Source organism: Eleginops maclovinus, chromosome 23 (assembly GCF_036324505.1).
Source record: "Eleginops maclovinus isolate JMC-PN-2008 ecotype Puerto Natales chromosome 23, JC_Emac_rtc_rv5, whole genome shotgun sequence".
Classification (NCBI taxonomy): Eukaryota; Metazoa; Chordata; class Actinopteri; order Perciformes; family Eleginopidae; genus Eleginops; species Eleginops maclovinus.
In genome coordinates, this window is record NC_086371.1 from 19142316 (window position 1) to 19160767 (window position 18452).

The 18452-nt window shown below is 41.9% G+C and overlaps 2 protein-coding genes across 3 annotated transcripts in view; one reads left to right on the forward strand and one right to left on the reverse strand.

The window, feature by feature from the left end:
* Window positions 1-6330, forward strand: part of tenm2a (teneurin transmembrane protein 2a) — a 158835-nt gene extending 152505 nt beyond the window's left edge. For both annotated transcript variants that reach the window (XM_063876845.1, XM_063876846.1), the window contains 8 exons: window positions 74-370; window positions 581-1138; window positions 1280-1549; window positions 1919-2329; window positions 2452-2562; window positions 2663-2930; window positions 3695-3825; window positions 3935-6330. In XM_063876845.1, coding sequence (XP_063732915.1) covers window positions 74-370; window positions 581-1138; window positions 1280-1549; window positions 1919-2329; window positions 2452-2562; window positions 2663-2930; window positions 3695-3825; window positions 3935-4672 — 2784 coding nt within the window. In that variant the 3' untranslated portion in view covers window positions 4673-6330. The remainder of the gene's footprint in view (window positions 1-73; window positions 371-580; window positions 1139-1279; window positions 1550-1918; window positions 2330-2451; window positions 2563-2662; window positions 2931-3694; window positions 3826-3934) is intronic.
* Window positions 6331-8226: 1896 nt separating this feature from the next.
* zgc:165573 (cysteine-rich and transmembrane domain-containing protein 1) lies at window positions 8227-18452 on the reverse strand. The gene is made up of 3 exons (XM_063876607.1): window positions 18259-18452; window positions 13476-13795; window positions 8227-9783 (listed from the first exon to the last, which is right to left on the reverse strand). Exons 2-3 carry the CDS (start codon window positions 13774-13776, stop codon window positions 9677-9679), a joined length of 408 nt encoding a protein of 135 aa, XP_063732677.1. The 5' UTR covers window positions 13777-13795; window positions 18259-18452; the 3' UTR covers window positions 8227-9676.

Genomic DNA, 18452 nt, shown 5'->3' on the forward strand with positions numbered 1-18452 from the left:
TCACTGCAGCCCTGTTGGATATATTTAGTACACTAAACAGGAAATAAACCTTTCCTTTCCCCTGTTTCTTCAGGCTCATGGCCGCAATCTTCTATCCATTGACTTTGACCGCAACACGCGCACAGAGAAGATCTACGACGACCACCGGAAGTTCACGTTGCGCATCATGTACGACGCTCAGGGCCGGCCAGCGATGTGGTTGCCTAGCAGCAGCCTGGCGGTGGTCAATGTGTCCTACTCTACCACTGGACAGCTTGTCGGGCTGCAGAGGGGGAGCATGAGCGAGAAGACAGAGTTCGACCCCCAGGGACGCATCCTGTCTCGTTCTTTCGTGGACGGGAAGGTGTGGAGCTACAGCTACCTTGACAAAGTAAGTTTTTCACATTGGCTAGGTATCAAATCAAGGCAAGGAGGAATAGCAATTTGAATTGAGTGAAGTAATACATCATCTTCATGGTTATGAAGTTTCAAATTTGTCAGTTGAAAGCAAATTACTCCCGGTGCTATTTCACAGGAGGCAAGTCATCCGTTGATAATGCTTTTATATTAATCCGGATTTTCACTCTCTCTCTGCTCCCAGTCCATGGTGCTGCTGCTGCAGAGCCAGAGACAGTACGTCTTCGAGTTTGACGCCTCGGGTCGTGTCACAGCGGTCACAATGCCCAGCGTGGCCCGTCACACCATGTTCACACATGTGTCGGTTGGCTACATCCGCAACACCTACAACCCGCCAGAGAGCAACGCCTCCATCATCCACGACTTCAGTGAAGACGGCAGACCTCAGGCCACGCACTTCCTGGGCACCGGCCGCCGCGTCCTCTACAAGTATGGTAAGCTGGCAAAGCTGTCCGAGATCGTGTACGACAGCACTGCCGTCACTTTTGGTTACGACGAGACGGCCGGCGTGCTGAAGATGGTCAACCTGCAGAGCGGGGGCTTCTCTTGCACCATCCGTTATCGCAAAATGGGCCCGCTCATCGACAAGCAGATCTACCGCTTCAGCGAGGAGGGAATGGTCAACGCGAGGTTTGACTACACCTACCACGACAACAGCTTCCGCATCGCCAGCATGAAGCCCGTCATCAGTGAGACGCCACTTCCTGTTGACCTCTACCGATACGACGAGATCTCTGGAAAGGTGCAAAAATGTTCCTCTAGTCTACGTTTAATTCGTTCTGTGCAATGATGTACAAAAAAAAAAATGAACCTCAAAAACGAATTTGTCTGTGAATGTACATTTTTTGGCCACCACTGACTCATATTTCTCTAAACCTTTCAGGTGGAGCACTTTGGAAAGTTTGGGGTCATTTACTACGACATTAATCAAATCATCACCACTGCCGTTATGACGCTCAGCAAGCATTTCGACACCCACGGTCGCATCAAGGAGGTCCAGTACGAGATCTTCCGTTCGCTCATGTACTGGATGACAGTGCAGTACGACAGCATGGGACGGGTGGTGAAGAGAGAACTCAAAATTGGGCCCTACGCCAACACCACTCAGTACCGTTATGACTATGATGGAGACGGACAGCTCAGCGGCGTCAAGGTGAATATTTAGTTTGGAGAGACTTTGTGCTCTTTGATATAGATTTTTTAAGCACTGTCTCATCTTTAGCATCTTCACCCTGTCTGCACTTTATAAAAAGGTGTTCTGAGGATAAAATGGACCGAGTCAAAAAAGAAATGCCATAAAACTTTCACTGAAATGAATATTTTAGTCATCTTCCTTCCTTATAACTACATCATTTTTTCTTAGTTATCAGAATTAGAAATTTAAATGCCAGTTTGTTTAGTCTTGTTAAAGTAGCTGATGTTGAATTTTCAAGTCCCTAGTGAAGCACCAGCATTTCTAGCTGTTAATGTTGAATTAAGACCACTCCAATAGACCAAAACTCAACTTCCCTGTTTTCTGCAGGTGAATGACTGGTCCACCTGGCGCTACAGCTACGACCTGAACGGTAACCTCCATCTGCTGAATCCCGGCAACAGCGCCCGCATCCTGCCTCTCCGCTACGACCTCCGAGACCGCATCACGCGCCTGGGAGACGTCCAGTACCGCGTGGATGAAGACGGCTACCTCAGCCAGCGCGGTTCAGACGTCTTTGACTACAACTCCAAAGGTCAGCTGCTTAGGGCCTACAATCGCAGCCCCGGTGGCTGGAGCGTTGTGTATCACTACGATGGGCTGGGTCGCAGGGTGTCCACCAGGAACAGCCTGGGTCAGCACCTGCAGTTCTTCTATGCTAACCTCAACCACCCCACCAGGGTCACACACATCTTCAACCACTCCAGCTCGGAGATTTCATCGCTCTACTATGACCTGCAGGTACATATCCCTTCTTTATACTCCAACAATTGAATCATCTTTTCTGCGAACCCTGAATACTTGTAGGTATTATTATCAAGTAAAAAATCTTACCCTCAATTTTATGACTTTCTCGTGATCAGGGACATTTGTTTGCCATGGAGGTGAGCAGTGGAGAGGAATACTACATAGCTTCTGACAACACTGGCACACCCCTGGCTGTCTTCAGCAGCAATGGGCAAATGATCAAACAGGTAAATCACAGAGTCTCACATTCTTCTCCTGCTGCAAAAATAAAATGAGGTGTTAAAAAACGAATCTGCATTGCAACATTTCTCTGCGTTTGTCCCCCAGGTGCAGTACACAGCCTACGGAGAAGTGTACCTGGACTCAAACCCAGAGTTCCAGCTGGTGGTTGGTTTCCACGGCGGTCTGTACGACCCTCTGACTAAGCTGGTCCACTTCACTCAGCGGGACTACGACGTTTTGGCCGGGCGCTGGACCTCGCCCGACTACAGCATCTGGCCCAAGATTGGGAAGGATCCCGCTCCTTTTAATTTGTACATGTTTAAGAACAACAACCCCCTCAGCGACATGCTGGATGTCAAAAATTATGTCACAGGTAAAGGATTAATATGTATTTAATGTGCAAATGTTGAATGCTGTTTTTGAAGGGTGAAATGATGATCCATTTTACATTCTTTTATCTCCTGTGTTTAAAAGTTACACATTGGTAAAATAGATTTGCAACCAAAAGAAATACAAGACAATGATGTGACATAACTTGCATACACATAATATATGATCCTTTTGTTTCGGATGTGAACTTGGCCTTGAGTCTCATTTACTGTTGCACTCCTGTGGCCAAAATGAGTATTACAAAAAAGGTATTAAAAAAAGTAAATTAGAAAGATCATTCTGGAAAAGGTTTTTTTTTCACCGGTTCTTATGTCATAAACTCGAAAGAAAAGAAAAGATAACGTTCGGGATCAGACCTTGAAAATTCATTACCATGATATATTTTATTAAACTTGCCTCTCAGGGCTTTGAGTATACAGCGGAATAGTCAGATGGAGCCCACAGTGTAATGTTCAGACAGCAGATCCGTAATTCAATCACATCTCCAGAACAACCTCAACTTAGCTTGTTACAGTATGTCCTGACATATTCTCTGATGTCTCTAGTGTGCAGGAGAAACAGAGTATTACGGAAACAATATGCAAGTAGAATGAACTGAAGATAGTAAAGTAGCTGATAGCTCTGTATAACACCAGATGAGTCACGCAAGCAAACACACTTTCACTTTTTTAAGAGGAAAAATTATTCATTTGCTACTGGGTTTCGCTTTGTCATTGTGCTAATCCATTCCCCTCCTGTCTGCCATAGATGTGAAAAGCTGGCTCGTGATGTTTGGCTTCCAGCTCAGCAACATAATCCCAGGGTTCCCCCGGCACTCACTCTACTTTGTGGAGCCGCCCTACGAGCTGCAGGCCACCCAACACTGTGAGAACGGACAGGTACGAAGCACATCGACAGAATCAAAGCCAACATTAACCCTGTGATAGTGACTCAGATGTTTATGTCAATAGGATAAGGGGAAAAACACTCTTCTTGTTTCTCTTGTAGCTCATCACCGGTGTGCAGCAGGCAGCGGAGCGGCACAACCAGGCTTTCATGGCCCTGGAGGGCCGTCTCCTCAACAAGGAACGGCGAAGACGCAAGGACAAGCCTGGTCACTGGTTTGGCACCAGCACCCCCATAATAGGCCGAGGGGTGATGCTAGCTCTAAAGGAAGGCAGGGTGGTGGCCGGCGTGTCTGCTCTGGCAAGTGACGACAGCCGTAAAGTGGCTCTGGTTCTCAATGGCGCTCAGTACCTGGAAGGCACCCACTACACCCAGGACGGGAAGGACTGCCACTACTTTGTGAAGGTCGGCTCTGCGGACAGTGACCTGTTGGCTTTGGGGCTAACAAACGGGCGGAAGTCTCTGGAGAGCGGTATCAATGTGACGGTGAGCGGCCGGTCGAGGAGAGGCGTGACAGTGGAGTTCGCCGTTCCCTCGTTAGTACTGAGTGTTCGGTACGGGCTCGCTGCGGACGTGGTGGATGAAGAGAAGGTAAGACTGTTGGAGCTGGCCAGGCAGAGAGCCCTGGCTGGGGCCTGGGCCAAGGAGCAGCAGAGGGCCAGGGATGGGAAGGGGGGCAGTCGCCTCTGGACGGAGGGGGAGAGACAGCAGCTCCTAACGACAGGCAGAGTACAGGGCTACGATGGCTACTATGTACTGCCTGTGGAGCAGTACCCAGAACTGGCTGACAGCAGCAACAACATCCAGTTCCTCAGACAGAACGAAATGGGCAAGAGGTAACAGCCCATCAGACTCTCCCTCTCTCTCTCTCTCCCACCTTTCACTTCTCTAGATCCTGCTCCTTTCTCCTACCCAGCCTCCTCGACCCTTCTCCTCTTGAAACCCATGGAGAATTAACCAACAAATGGGGTTAATATGGAACGCTGCAGGGACTTTTGAAAAGAATGAAAGATATTATTGTTGATTTTACTGCCACAGGCAAAAAATTTAAAGTTTAGTCAAATGTTTTTTGTTGTTTTTTTGGTAAAAAACTTTGAACAACTGAAAAAGCACTGAAGAACTTTGAGAACCGTTGCTTAATGAATAAGAAGATTCCCCTTTTTAAAAAAGATAGTGATATTTTCGCCCATATTTTTTGGGTCACACTGAGAGCCCCTGACAGCTACTGAGCACGCGGTGGAGTTGTACTGCGCTGGATTCTGCAGCGAAGGCTTTTCTGTCTCTAATAGACACTGAAGGAAAAAGGGACCAAATTGGAGACAAGGCCACTCCAGAGTTCAGCCATTACAACTACACATCAAAGGAGGGACGTCATAAACTGCGACACACAAGGAAATGTAAAAGGTCGTCCAATACTATGAGTCGTCTCCCTGTCTCAGGCCTCCCATCGTCCACCACGGACCAGTCCTCTGCTGCTGAGTCAGCGCACATCCAACCAAGCAACACACAAGCTAACGGCATCCTTCAACAAAACCAAGCTGTTAATGGACTGAAAAACACTTTTTAAAAAACAAAGTCAAAAAGTGATGGCTATATTTGTGGACAGTGGTATCACACAGCATTGTTTATTTTAAAATGGGGTGAAGAATCATATTACTACATATGTGTCCGACTTCACTAAATTTCAGGATGTTGCGTATATCGTAGATGCCGTAGTTTTGTACGTTTCAGTCGCAGTAGAATTGTGAGACTTTCACCAAGGCACTTCTGTACAGAATGATCAAACACACCACTCACAGAGTCCGGAAAAACATGCTAAGTTAGTATTTATTTTATTCTTTTTTATTTATTTATTCTTAGTACTATATGACAATCATGAATGAGTCACCAGTTCTATTCCAAATGAACATTAATGGATGAGTTTATTTTCTTTTGTAAAATATGTAAGACATTTTGTTTTTGTATTAATTTCAGTTTGCTTCTGGGGGCAAATAATAGTCACTCTCAAAAAGAATAATTTATGTAATAAAGTGTTTAAAAAAAAGAAGCGGTTTATACTTTAAATAAAGTCTTTAAAACTGTGAAATCTGTTTTTTCGAGCTATATTTCGATGTACAGTGTATAGACCTACCTTTATGCAGCACAGTAGAATATTGTCCAGAATATCAAGTTTTATATTTCTAAGAGGAAGTGGCTTGTAATGTGCAAAATCTTTAGCTGGTCTTACTACTCTAGAGTTTTGTGGCACTCTAATATTCCATATCTACAATATCGACCCCCAGTTTGTTGTTTTTGACTGTTTTTTGGTTTGGAAAGCAGAGGTTAATCTGTCCTAGATCCCAACAGCAGTAGCAGTAATGGATCCCTCTCACTGTGAAGAGACTCGTGCTGGATGTCATAATGTACCAAATCAGTATTATCAAAGGATGATTCTTATACATTCACTGAACGAGACTCTTCTGAGAACCTTATCAATAAAACATAATTGTTTACTTCAACTGAGCAGCGTGTAGTTCACTTTCATATTGTTTTTTGTTTTGTGTTTGAAGATGATTGATGTTCTTTTTCACAGCCGTAATTCCACCAGACTTCCAACAGCTCACATTAGCACTAAAAAATAGGTTGCACTAAAAAAGGCTCCTTTAATGAAAAAAAGCAGATTGTGCCTCAACCTCACTCAACAGGTATGTTTTTCTCCATATATTCTTGTTTCAAATAAATATTAAATACACTCATTAGTAAATGGAATGCCTGTTACCACCCACACACAACTACCGCTTTCCTTTCTTCGAACATACTGCTTGCATTTCTAGACACACATGCTTAGGGGCCAATATTTTTCTTTACACTGACTGTTCTTCGATTCGGATGTGCCATTTAAGAAGCTGTTTCAATTACGCCTGTTAAGTGCTTACGGATAAATGTTTTTCCCTTGGATAATTTTCCTCCACTCTATTGAATTTTAAATGCCTCATCCTCCCTCAGCTGCGTTAAAGAGGTTAAATTGTCTGTAATAATCAATATTTTATCAGGAAAATGGACTACAGTGCCTTTTAGAAGGTGTTTATTTTCCCTTTTTCTACATTTTGAAATGTTATAGCACTACGCTAAATAGTTCATACAATCATCAATCTACCCTCACCTACCCCATGTGACAAACAGGATATTTAGATTATTTTTTAGCTGGGGTATTCAAAAGAAAATACCAAATTAACATAAAATAACTGACCTTTTTGCTATGACACTTGAATTGTAGCCTCCAATTTCTCTTGCTAATCTTTGAGATGTTTGATTGGAGCACACCTGTTGTAAATAAAAATGATTGGCGGTGATTTGAAAGGCACACACCTGTGTATGAAAAGGTCTCACAGCTGACAATGCATAACGAGCTCAGAGACACAGCAGGGAAAGCACAGGTGTTACTGATAACACTAACGACAGCCCCGTCCTATTCAAGTGCTCCACCGACACTGACAGTGAGCCAGCATGCACGATACCAGGAAGCTGAAATCGAAGCAGCTGAATGGAATTCGGCCATCGTCACTGTCAGTATTTACACCTGTGCTTTTCGTACTGTGGCAGGTTAGAACGTCCTTCCTGGAACAAGGCACAGGTCTGGGAAGGCACCCAAAAACAGTCTAAATGATTGTTTAAATTGTACATGGGTTTCAATATTTTCTGATTGCCCCTTATTTGTAATGTGGAGTGGAAGTTGCTTCTAGTGATGAACCCATATAGAATTATCACAGACGGCAACAATACAGCTTTCTTTGGAGTGTACGACCTAATTTTTGTGGTTTTACAGCTCATAGTTTCATTTTTAATATTATTGGTTCACTTCCACAGTTTTTAAAGCTTAGATTTTGGCTGCAGCAGGCAGTTTTTTCCAGCTTTAAAGATATTTTTTTTTTAAACTCACCAGTCACAATCCAAAAAATAAATAGTCATGCATCCAAATTTGTAAAACTTCTATCACCAAAATGTTCCGAAGTGTCAAAAGTAAAAGTGTACATTATTCAGAATGCAATCAGATAAAAGTCAAATGTAGCATACAATGTTTTATTAAGTAACTAAGTATTTAGTTATGTCTCACCACTACCTTTGGGTTGTGTATCAGGAAGTCATTGTACATCATAATACATTCCCTGCTCAGCTTTGTGTAAATCAGCCCGTACAGTTCTTAGTTTTTCCATGTGTGAAACATACTGGTAGTGTGTCAGGCAGGCAACCATGTGCCCTCAACCTCCTGCACCAGCAGCTGGGTTATAAATAGTTGAATGGATCTGGCCTGGCCCCGTCGGCTACAGTATACAGATCTATGCTCCCTGCTCTCCTGTAACCTCCCCCACACACATAGCAATCCATCAGATATACACAAACGACAAAGCCTGCCATTTCATGGGAATAAATTATTTTAATGCAAGTCATCCAAAGCAAAAAGGCATCTGACAGATCATTTGGTTTCTTATAAGCAATCATATTTTCTTCTTTTTTTATTATTTTTTTTCCAGTTTTATCTCCAAGGTATGTAATAAAAATAACATTGGAATCATTTTTCATATCAAGATCACAATGAGAAAAAAAAAACATTGTGGCCATCGACTGCTGACAGGAATCAAACATAAATCACTGTCATCTTTTTAAAAAATGCATTCCATTTATCGTCATATGATTCCACCTGAAGACATACGTCGGCAAAAACGGCTTCTGTGCAAATGAAAGGGATACATTTCAAGCATCAGCTTCTTAAGAGCGCCCTGTGGCTCATTAACAGCCGGGGTGTTGGTGGTGGCCTTTAGGTGGGGGTGGGGGAGGGGGGCAGTGTAAGGAGTTGCCCTTGGCGTTGGGAACTAGCAGAAGGGGAGTTAAGGGATGGTTGACAGGGCAGGCAGGAGTATCTTACAGAGGTAATCATTATAAAGTGCCGAAGAGCCTCACACTAGATTAGCCTGAGATTTAAGTATACTGTGATGCTGTGTCTCAACATGCGTACTTCTGTACTTACACTAGCCGTTTTGTGTGCCTAAGTGGGTTCCTTTGCCAAGTATGGAACATGCAGTGCATTCTGAATACCAGGATGGTGTAATCATAACAGTCAGGAAGTTGAGCGTGGAAAACTGGACACTTTTCATCCTCATCGACCGCCATATTGACTTCGTAATGGAAGTGAGCGACCGTTCGTGATTGCTCCAGTAAACACAGCACTATATAAATAAAGATATACAGGTTTGTTTTCACTGTTTAATAAACGCACCACTATACAATTGTCTCAAAGAGGCCACCATTCATTTTATTGGGTTAATTGAGCGGTTTGAAGTGATTGCTACTACTTACGTCAACGTTGGCTAGCTAGCTAACGGTGGCTAACAGCAGCCCTGTGCGTTTGTATGACATGCAGTGTATTAAAATAAGTATTCAAATTGAGACACAGTTTATTTATGTGTGTGTTGCTCTGTATCTACTTTAGTGTGTGTGTGTGTGTGTGTGTGTGTGTGTGTGTGTGTGTGTGTGTGTGTGTGTGTATATCCTTGGTGTGTTGGTGTTAGATTACAGTGAAGAGCCTGACTTTCAGGTTAGCTCAGTTACAAGCTGCTACAGAGTAGCCCCTGCACAGCGTCAGTGAGGGATTCACGCCCAGTAAGCGGCGCCGGACTGAGACTTCAATATTGAATCAAGGCTTTTTATTTATAGACGAGGAAAAATTACTTGTAGAGGTAACGGAGGGTTGGTTTTGAGGGAGTGCGAGGTTTAAGGCAGATAAAAGGGGGGAGGGGTAGGAAAGGGTGATGAGGTTCGAGGCACAGAAATGGGGGGGCGAGGGGGTAAACAGGAATTGGAGAGTAGTTATGTCAGCATGTCGAAGAGACAGCAGCAACACAGAGCTGTCCAGCAGGCCGTCAGGCACGAATCCGAGCCAGAGTTGTCTCTTCTTCTGTCTTCCACCACGTACACTGGAGAGAGAGAGAGAGAGAGAGAAAAGCAGGGTGGAAATATAAAAAAAGGGGTCGACAAGGTGAAAGAGGGAGAGACAATTCAAAGAAAGCAATTAGCGATTCAAATCGGGAAAAAAAACTGGGATAATTCACCGCCAAGTCTTCAGCAGTGAGCTGGAGTGTAACCATGGCTATGATTCTCCTCTAATTACGTTCATCACGGGAGGCACATCGCCATGGTGATGCCACAGCAGCCATGATCAGGCAGCATTACGGTTGAGTAACTTCAGCAGTGCTTTGAGGTATCATTAGACTAATGAAACGAGAGCTTTCTGAACTCCACGGCTCCACGCTGCCGACGACGCATTTCCCATTAATCCACACTAGCTTTAAATCTCCTTCAGTCAATACAGCTGAATCAGTCCTGAGGCCAGCTGGGGTACTGTGATGTGAAGTTACTGTCTGCTCCACCTACGCAAAGACTCAAACTGGAACAAAAAGTAGCTCCCCTTCCTGGTGTTTGCGATTAATCATTCACGTGGAGGGTAACACTCATCCAGCCTTTAACAGCCAGGTGCACTGACTCATGACCTACGTTACCAAGGTGACCGGCTCCCATACAATAGATTGAGTAAGGTAGCTGAACACTTATCACACTGAACACTGATAATGATATGACTGGTTAATGATTGGCCAATATTTAATGATGAATGTCAATCCAGGCAGCACAAAGACAGAATCTGGGAAGCAGCACGGCAGCCTTTGATCAGAATGAGGAGGCTTATCTGGAGCAGTAACACCTCACTGCTCGTGTTTAATAGATAACCCTGTTCTGTGCTTTGCATATTCATTTTGAGTATTTTACCATGACATGTGTGCCTTTTGGTTTCACAGCTTTCTCAATTGTGAGGCGTTGATGCCTAGACACACCTTTCATCTTCAACCTGGCTTGACTTCACACTTTTTAAAGTTGCTCTTACTGTACAGTGACTTAAAAGGTTCATTTGTATTAATCAGTCAACAGGCACCTTCAATTACTTTGATAATTCAGTTTTATTTTTAAATCAGAAAAGTAGAACGTTTGATGGTTTCGAGACTAACTTTTGAACATGTTCTGCTTTTCCTTGTTTTACATTTCAGTGAAGCACATATCTTTTTTGCGTTTGCAATTTCAAGACATATTGGGCTGTACAAAATTGTGGCCAGCAGACAGCCACCAGATGTCCTTGGACAAAAACTGTCATTTAACTTTGCAGAAAAAACAGGAGTTGCTGGTCCACCGCTGCCTTGATTGCTTAGTTTGTTTTTTTCGTGAGACTTTTGTGTTTTTAAGGGGTAGTTTTGATTCACTGAAGTCACAAAATAACACAAGCAAACCACTCAAGGTAAAATTAATGCTTTGTCAGGAGAGTCTTCGATAAACGACTAGATGGATACATAAATGGCTCTCTGATGGCAAGGTGAAGTGGTGAAAATATTCAAAATAGTGCACACTCAAAAATCTATATTTTTTGGGACTAAAAATATGTTTTGCTGCTGCACCCCCTCCACAGCACTACATTGTTTGGCTTGGTTTGCTACTCCTGTCTGCTTCTTCAATCTGGTTGAGTGCCGACCGCAATCTACTGACCGTAAATACACTGACTTTGAATAGTAACCTCAGACAACCCAAACTCAAAAAACTAAAAAAGACTGTCCTTTAAAGGGAATGGTTTTGAGAGATCAGAACAATTTCAAAATGGTCAAATGTTATGATCAATTTTTATGATAAAAGTCCTTTTATCACACGAAGACTATTTAATACACAAGTCTCTTGCTCAGTAAAACTCCACTTAAATGAATAAAGCGGGTGCAGCTAAATTCTACCGTGGTAAAAGACAGTAAATGTCATTTCATTAATCAATACTAAAAAAGTATCCCCTGCAACATGGTCAAAAGCAAGGAAAAAGCATTACAGCAGGTAGGCCTCTCTTTGTCTCTAGACGTGACGGCCTGTTGAGAAACCCTAAAGCAAGCCTATTTCCAATATCAGGATTAACTTATTCAAAAAGGTGACACAATATGACAACAACAAAACTTGACCGAAAGGAGTATTTGATCAAGAGTGGAGAGCTTCAGTGTGTCTGAAGACTGCTGATTTTGGCTACACACACACCTGACTCTGTTTTGAAAAACCCCAATTCAGGAGGTAAAAACATTTCAAACTTTTCCAACTAAACTTTTCCCTCTCAATCCAGGAAAGCCCTTCTCCTCAGTGGTACTCCTCCCACACTGCTCTGACACCATTACTAATACCCTACATCAGGGGTGTCCAAACTACGGCCACTGATCCACTTTTAATTGGCCCTCAGCAAATTCAGAAAGTATAATGGAACATGTCCCACACCTGAAACTTGTGCTTGTCTTATGTTGTACACATTTAAAATAAGTTCAGTTAGGGCTGCCCCGGATTAGTCGACGAAAAAAATATTTGTTGACTAATTTTTCATCAGCCGATTAGGTCCATCTGCGCACTGCATGTGCTATGACGCATCAGCCGGAAACCCCCTCAGACTTCATTCAGAGCTGTGCCTGGTCCTTAAGTTATTTTGTCGGGCAGGATATCCATAGTGTGTGATCCTTCTGAGCATGTAAGGGATGAGCCGCAAACGGTGACATGCAAACTCCACTGGAAAAAAGGTGACTCCGTATCCAGGCCATCATATCAAAACATGGAGCTTTATTATCCCCGACAACGTGTGTTCCTTCCTCAGACTCGGAGAAAAACAGCAGCAGTGAGTCAGGCAGTAGCCTAGCTTTGTATCAACATATATAAACCTGTGATATATAATCATTCTGAGCTCAGAAAATGATCAATCCGAGCTTTCATTTCATGATCAGGCCGTAATGTGCGGAGGGATTTTTGCCGACGAGCATATTTATCGCTGTATCTATTTCCTGTGTAGTATTTATTGGATTTTAATATTCAGATAGGAATTATAGAAACTAGTACTAAATGCTCAGTGACACATATTAAGAATCCTTGCCGGAGCTTCTGCTGTTTGTGCTGTGCGCTGTGACTCTCATGCACTTTCTACGTCTACAGTTTAATTTATATTTCAAAGGTTAAATATTACAGTTGTATTTTATATTTCATGTGAAGCACAACATGGTTATAATAAGGTTCTTTATCAGCCTTTAAAACTGAAACCATTTTGGGAGAAGAAAAAAAAAATATGTAAGTTGTTTTTTTTCATAAATCATAATATATCAATAACTGAGACGGTTAGTCGACTTATCGCCTGAATTGACGACTATTAGTTGACCAGAAAAATCTTTAGTTGAGGGCAGCCCTAAGTTCAGTAAATAAAAGTGGAAAACATTTTCTAATAAATTCTAGCCCATAACAAGCTTGAAATATACCCGTCATATTTCCCCTTATTATAATAAATCTGAGGCTTCTGTTTTAAGGGATGAGCTGTGACACCTTTTGTAATAAAATAAATGAAACCCTACGGAGAGCTGTTTTTCTTAAAGCATATTCAGGTATCAAGCATAATTAACCTACATTTGATTTATTTTGCTAACTTATAACTTAATATATGAGGCAGTATACCTCACCTCTCGTGAGAGGCCCAGTCTTTTGTATATTTTCTGTCTGTGGCCCTAAGGGAAAAAAAGTCACCCCTGCCCTACATATCTGCATTATTCTCCTTTGTGTGACTGCTCACCTGTGTTTTTGGGAGCCTCCCCATACATTGGCCCAGGGGGTCCCCCCTGCCAGCCAAACTGTGGTTGTGGTTGTCCACCGTACCCATAAGGAGGCTGTCCTTGGTCAGGATAAGGGCCTCCGGGGCCCATCGGTCCTGCAGGGTAGTTGGGGTAAGCTGGATTAGGCTGCTCCATGTTCACTGGGTACCCCTGGGGAGGGTAACCCTGATTAGGGTAGCCCTGTGGAGGCTGGCCGTGGACCGGGTAGCCTGGAGCAGAGGGGCCATTGCCTGGGTACGGAGGGGGCTGCTCAAAATTCATCCTCTAGCTGAACAATTACCTGGATGACGAGGAAACAGAAGAGAGATGGTGGAAACAAAGGCGAAGGAGGTGTGAATGAGTCAGGGGGTTTGCTAGAAAAATATAGTATGAGGGCGCTAACGTCCCTTCTGGTCAAAATTAGGGCCCCGCCAACGAAAATAATGCATTAGAGCGAAGCGGAAAATAATAGTTTCTTCATGTCTTAAAGCTGCGGAGTCATATATTGCACCTCAAACAACAAATAATCCAGAGTTACAGTTTCTTTACTTCCTCTACAAACAAAAGGACAGTAACGATCGGATTCAGAAATCAGTTTCAGTGTGAGCCTGTTGTCTGCCACACGTCCCCCGGCAGACCTACCAGACATCCATCCCCTATTTATTCAGAGCTCCCTAAAAACGAAGATGTGTATTTAGTCTGACGGACTATTTCACACAATTTTCATATTTTCGGAGTAATTATACCGTTTTTGCCGAACACAAATATTGTTTTCTGGTATCACTTTAAAACTTTATGGGGAAAAAACCTGCATTTTGGTACGAGGGCGCACGGTATTACCTGGTTTAGAAACAAATTGGAAGAACACAAGAAATACAAAACTAAAAACAAAAGTCAGATATTAGAAATTGGAACATGTTTATCTGCTTTAAAAAATAATAATGATTGGATCATTGAGTGGTACAAAATAATAGGAACAACCAAATACTGATAAAACAAGTCGCTGTACAGAAGCTGACATGATGAATAACTAACTTAAAAAAGCAAAAATAGGCTTAATAGTAATATTCTAATAATAACAATTGCTTAAATAAAAGAAAATGTGTTTTTTGAAAAGGATAAAATAGTAATAGAGAGGAAATAACACTGAATAAAGAATTGAAAACAATGTTTTCCTGCTTTTATGGAACATGCAGACCTGTATGAGGAAATATTATTCAAATAATGTACAACACGAACCTACATACTTAAAACAACCCTTATATATTGGTGTATAACAAAGCTGGAAATACGCTTTTTTTTCCTTTTCAGATCATTTTAATTTATCCAGAACATTTATATTTTGCATTATTTGTGATATATGTCGTTCTACTGCTGATATGTTTATATTTTTAAATGTGCTGTTTATTTTTAGGTTTTATTATGGCTATACTCTATTCCATTTGTTTAACATTTGAACGTCCAAGCATAATAGTGTTCATGTAACACAAGACTGACCTGTTAAAAAAAGAATCTATCTATAACTATTAAATTCTCCACTATAACAATGAAAGTATGTGCATTACTGTGCAGCTCATCAGCAATCCATCATCATAGTTTGCAGTTATTGTTCAATTTATGGGAATGGGCCTTAATTCAATTTAACCACCAGAATAATGTGTTTTTGTGTGACCGCAGAGAAATGTGAGTGTGTGCTTGTGTGGTCAGCCTCCTGAGTCACATTAGACAATGGATTCCTCTAAGTCCTGGTTTTAGAGAACAAGACACAACTGTTTGCCAGAACAGGAAAGTACATAGCACACATTTTTCCCTAAAAAATATCTTCTCATACAACTAAGGTCTCCGCGGCCACGCAGGAAATTCAAGCACAGCATATTTGTTGTTGGTAGTTGAGGGAGTCAATAGTCAATTAAAACCAGTGTCCAGAGAAGAGCACCATTTTCTTACTGGTGACACAAACACACACACTTTACAAATGGAGGAGTCTGCTTGACTGTGTGCAGGGTGAGGCTAAGCAAATGAACGGTGGGAAAAAGGAAAGATAACACAGTGACTAATCGCCTTTACTGATTGTATCTTCACTATTTACTCAGAAACACAAACATGTAACATGACGAAGGATCAACATTAACCACATTAGTTATTTCCGTGTTACAGGAACATCACAATAGAGATTAAATATTTCAATAGCGTTGCCTAATATCCAGGAACTGTTTTAATTGTTTGGAAACTACAATAAATGTTTGTTATTAGCATTAAAGGTTAATTTTAAACTATAAACCTCAAGAGGGGGCGGGGGGGTAGCATTTTCCATCCTGCCATTAATGGCTTCCGATAAAGCAGAGCCAGAGCACAGTCCATCTCCACCCTCATGCTAGCCTTCACCGCTGCGCTTGCTAATGTAGAACAGCCACAACAAGGGGAAAAAAGGCCAGATGGAAAACTGCATGGCAGCTAGGCCGTCCACGATTCCCCTGTCATGTTGTGTGTACACTATAAACATCTAAACAGCACGGCAAATCCTTCCTGCTAAGCTTCTCCATCTGCGGTCAATCCTTTGCTTAAAACAAAGCTATGCTGTGTCAAAAAAACATTACATAAAAACGTTTAAAATTCCATTAAAATGCCTGTATCGTAACAAACAATATCCTAATACGGTTTGAGTAAAGGAAGTGTTTAATCTAATTTTTCAATACCTAATTTGTGTATAATATACTAAAGATGGTTCTTGGGTATGTGATAAATGGACACATTGCTCTATACCACCTAGAGGAGTGAGATTAAATATAGCAAAGGGGAAGCAGAGGAAGTACAACTGTAACTGATGTACTCTTACTACATCCTGATGTAACCTCAGCAATAAGCATCTCCTCGCAGTGCTTCTCAAAGATGGATGACATCTCATGACCTGAATGTTCTTAGAGCTGCTGCCAAATAGAAAAGCCCCTGTAACTATGGTTACCATGGTCCCTGAGGAACAGACCAATCCCTGATGGTTTGTTTTTGTTGTACCTTAAGGCAGCGAGGAGCCGTAAAATAACACAATTATCAGATCTCCATCCCTCTGTTAATCTTTGTTCCACCTCATGAATTGATGCGGACCAGAGAGTGTTGCATTACTGCCTAAAGGCTGAGAAAGGGCCTTTTCAAAAGGGGGACCTTACAAATAATCTGTAATCCGACACCAATGAGGCTGTTGGCAGTGTCAAAGTTCACCTTGTAGGTCTCCTTGCCTTTATTGTACCTGTATAAATCTGCTCCAGTCTCAGGCATCAGATTAAGGTCTACATGAGGAGTGCTTTACAGGAGTAGTTGCTCCTAAATAGATTTGCACTTTGTGCTAAGTGTGTGTTCATTTGAATGTTGCTCATTTGTTTTACCCTGTTTGACTGCAGGAATAAGTGAGTGGGCTCAGGGTAGTTTCCACAGCAGTTCCATGATGGTTATATCACATACAGGACACCTGAGACGTCTCTGAATCCATTAAATCCCTCAGACAATGGCATTGTGTATATTGACAAAGGAGTAAATAGGCGTAGTTGGTTCATTAACATCTGTGTGGCAGGATTTAACAAATTAGATTTTAAAATAATTCACTTGCAAAGTAGAGTCGATTCATCTTAATCAGAATACTACTTCTGTCCACTAAGGAAGGGTCCAAACAAGTTTTCTGATCAAATTAACATCTCATCCCTTTGTAGGGCTACTGGAAACAGCTATTCCCAGCAATCCTGATCAGATAGAGTGTCCAAAACCCTGAAACCCAGCCTGACCAGTGTAGACAATCTTAACTGTATTTTCTGTAGGCAAACTGATCTTAGCTACATCTAAAAGGATCCTGGGAGAACTTGCATGTATTGGTTCATGTTCCCTTTTTTTATCTAAAAGTTTGAACAGGAAATGTGTTGTAACATGAAAATGAACCTGTCAATCTTGTATCATTTATTCTTAACCTACAACACCAGGTTGCATATAAAATGCAGTTGTATGTGCTCTATGTTACAGATGTAAAACATAGTAAAAACAGTATGGCATTTCACACACACAAGTGAAATATCTGGGATAAAACGGCACCTTAAGGTTATATATATTCGGTAGAAGGGCTTAGTTTACACAATAAATGACATTCAATTCGTCTTTTCCCTATAAATATGGTTCGAAAAGTATATTCTGGCCTAGTGTTCAACAAAAACAGCCTTATTTAATTGACACTGCTCACACAGGCCATGCTACACGGCGGCTCTGTATCCTGGCAGCTTGTGTTTACTTTTCTCCACATCCAGAGACATCACAAGACCAAGAGGCTGAATGTTAGCATGAAGACAGCCCCACTGGACCCAATTAGGACCAGAAGTACAAATATCTCACACAAACAACAACGCAGGCAAACATAAGGCCTGAGCCAAGTCACAAAAAAACGTATAAATATATCATTTGGTAAACAAAGATTTGCTGCATTTACAAATCTTACATCAGTTGGAGATTCACTATTACGTTAGTTTGTAATTAGCTTAATATTACCATTTTAGCCTCTTTTTTTAACATGGCGCCTATTTACATCCGTATTGTGCTATTTTAGTATATTTCACTCCGAAATTAAACTAGATATCATTATAATGTTTAAGAAATATTATGCTGCTAACAAAGGCCGAATATTAGTGGAACCTGCAGGCCACAACCCACTCTACATAGCCCCCTAAGTTCATGATGACTAGGCTCACAAACAAACATAAATAACGTTAAGGGCATGTGTGCACCACCTACCTTTAAATGAATAGTATCCCGGTTTGGTGTAAAAAACAGCAGTCTCTTAGTAAAAATAGACCCTCTTCCGTCTCCAGCCTACTACAATTTTTTTTTACCGCAATGAGCCACCCGTTCTTCTCTTGTCTCCAAACTCAATGCGTATCGCGTTTGCTGGACGTGACGTCATTTGAAGGGTACAGCACGGAGGAGTG

Excerpts from the sequence above, each read along its gene's own strand:
- zgc:165573 (XM_063876607.1), bottom strand. The coding sequence starts at position 13,776 with ATGAATTTTGAGCAGCCCCCTCCGTACCCAGGCAATGGCCCCTCTGCT. Across the intron at positions 9,784-13,475 it reads GGAGGCTCCCAAAAACACAG|TGTACGTGGTGGAAGACAGA; the intron begins GTGAGCAGTCAC and ends CTCTCTCTCCAG.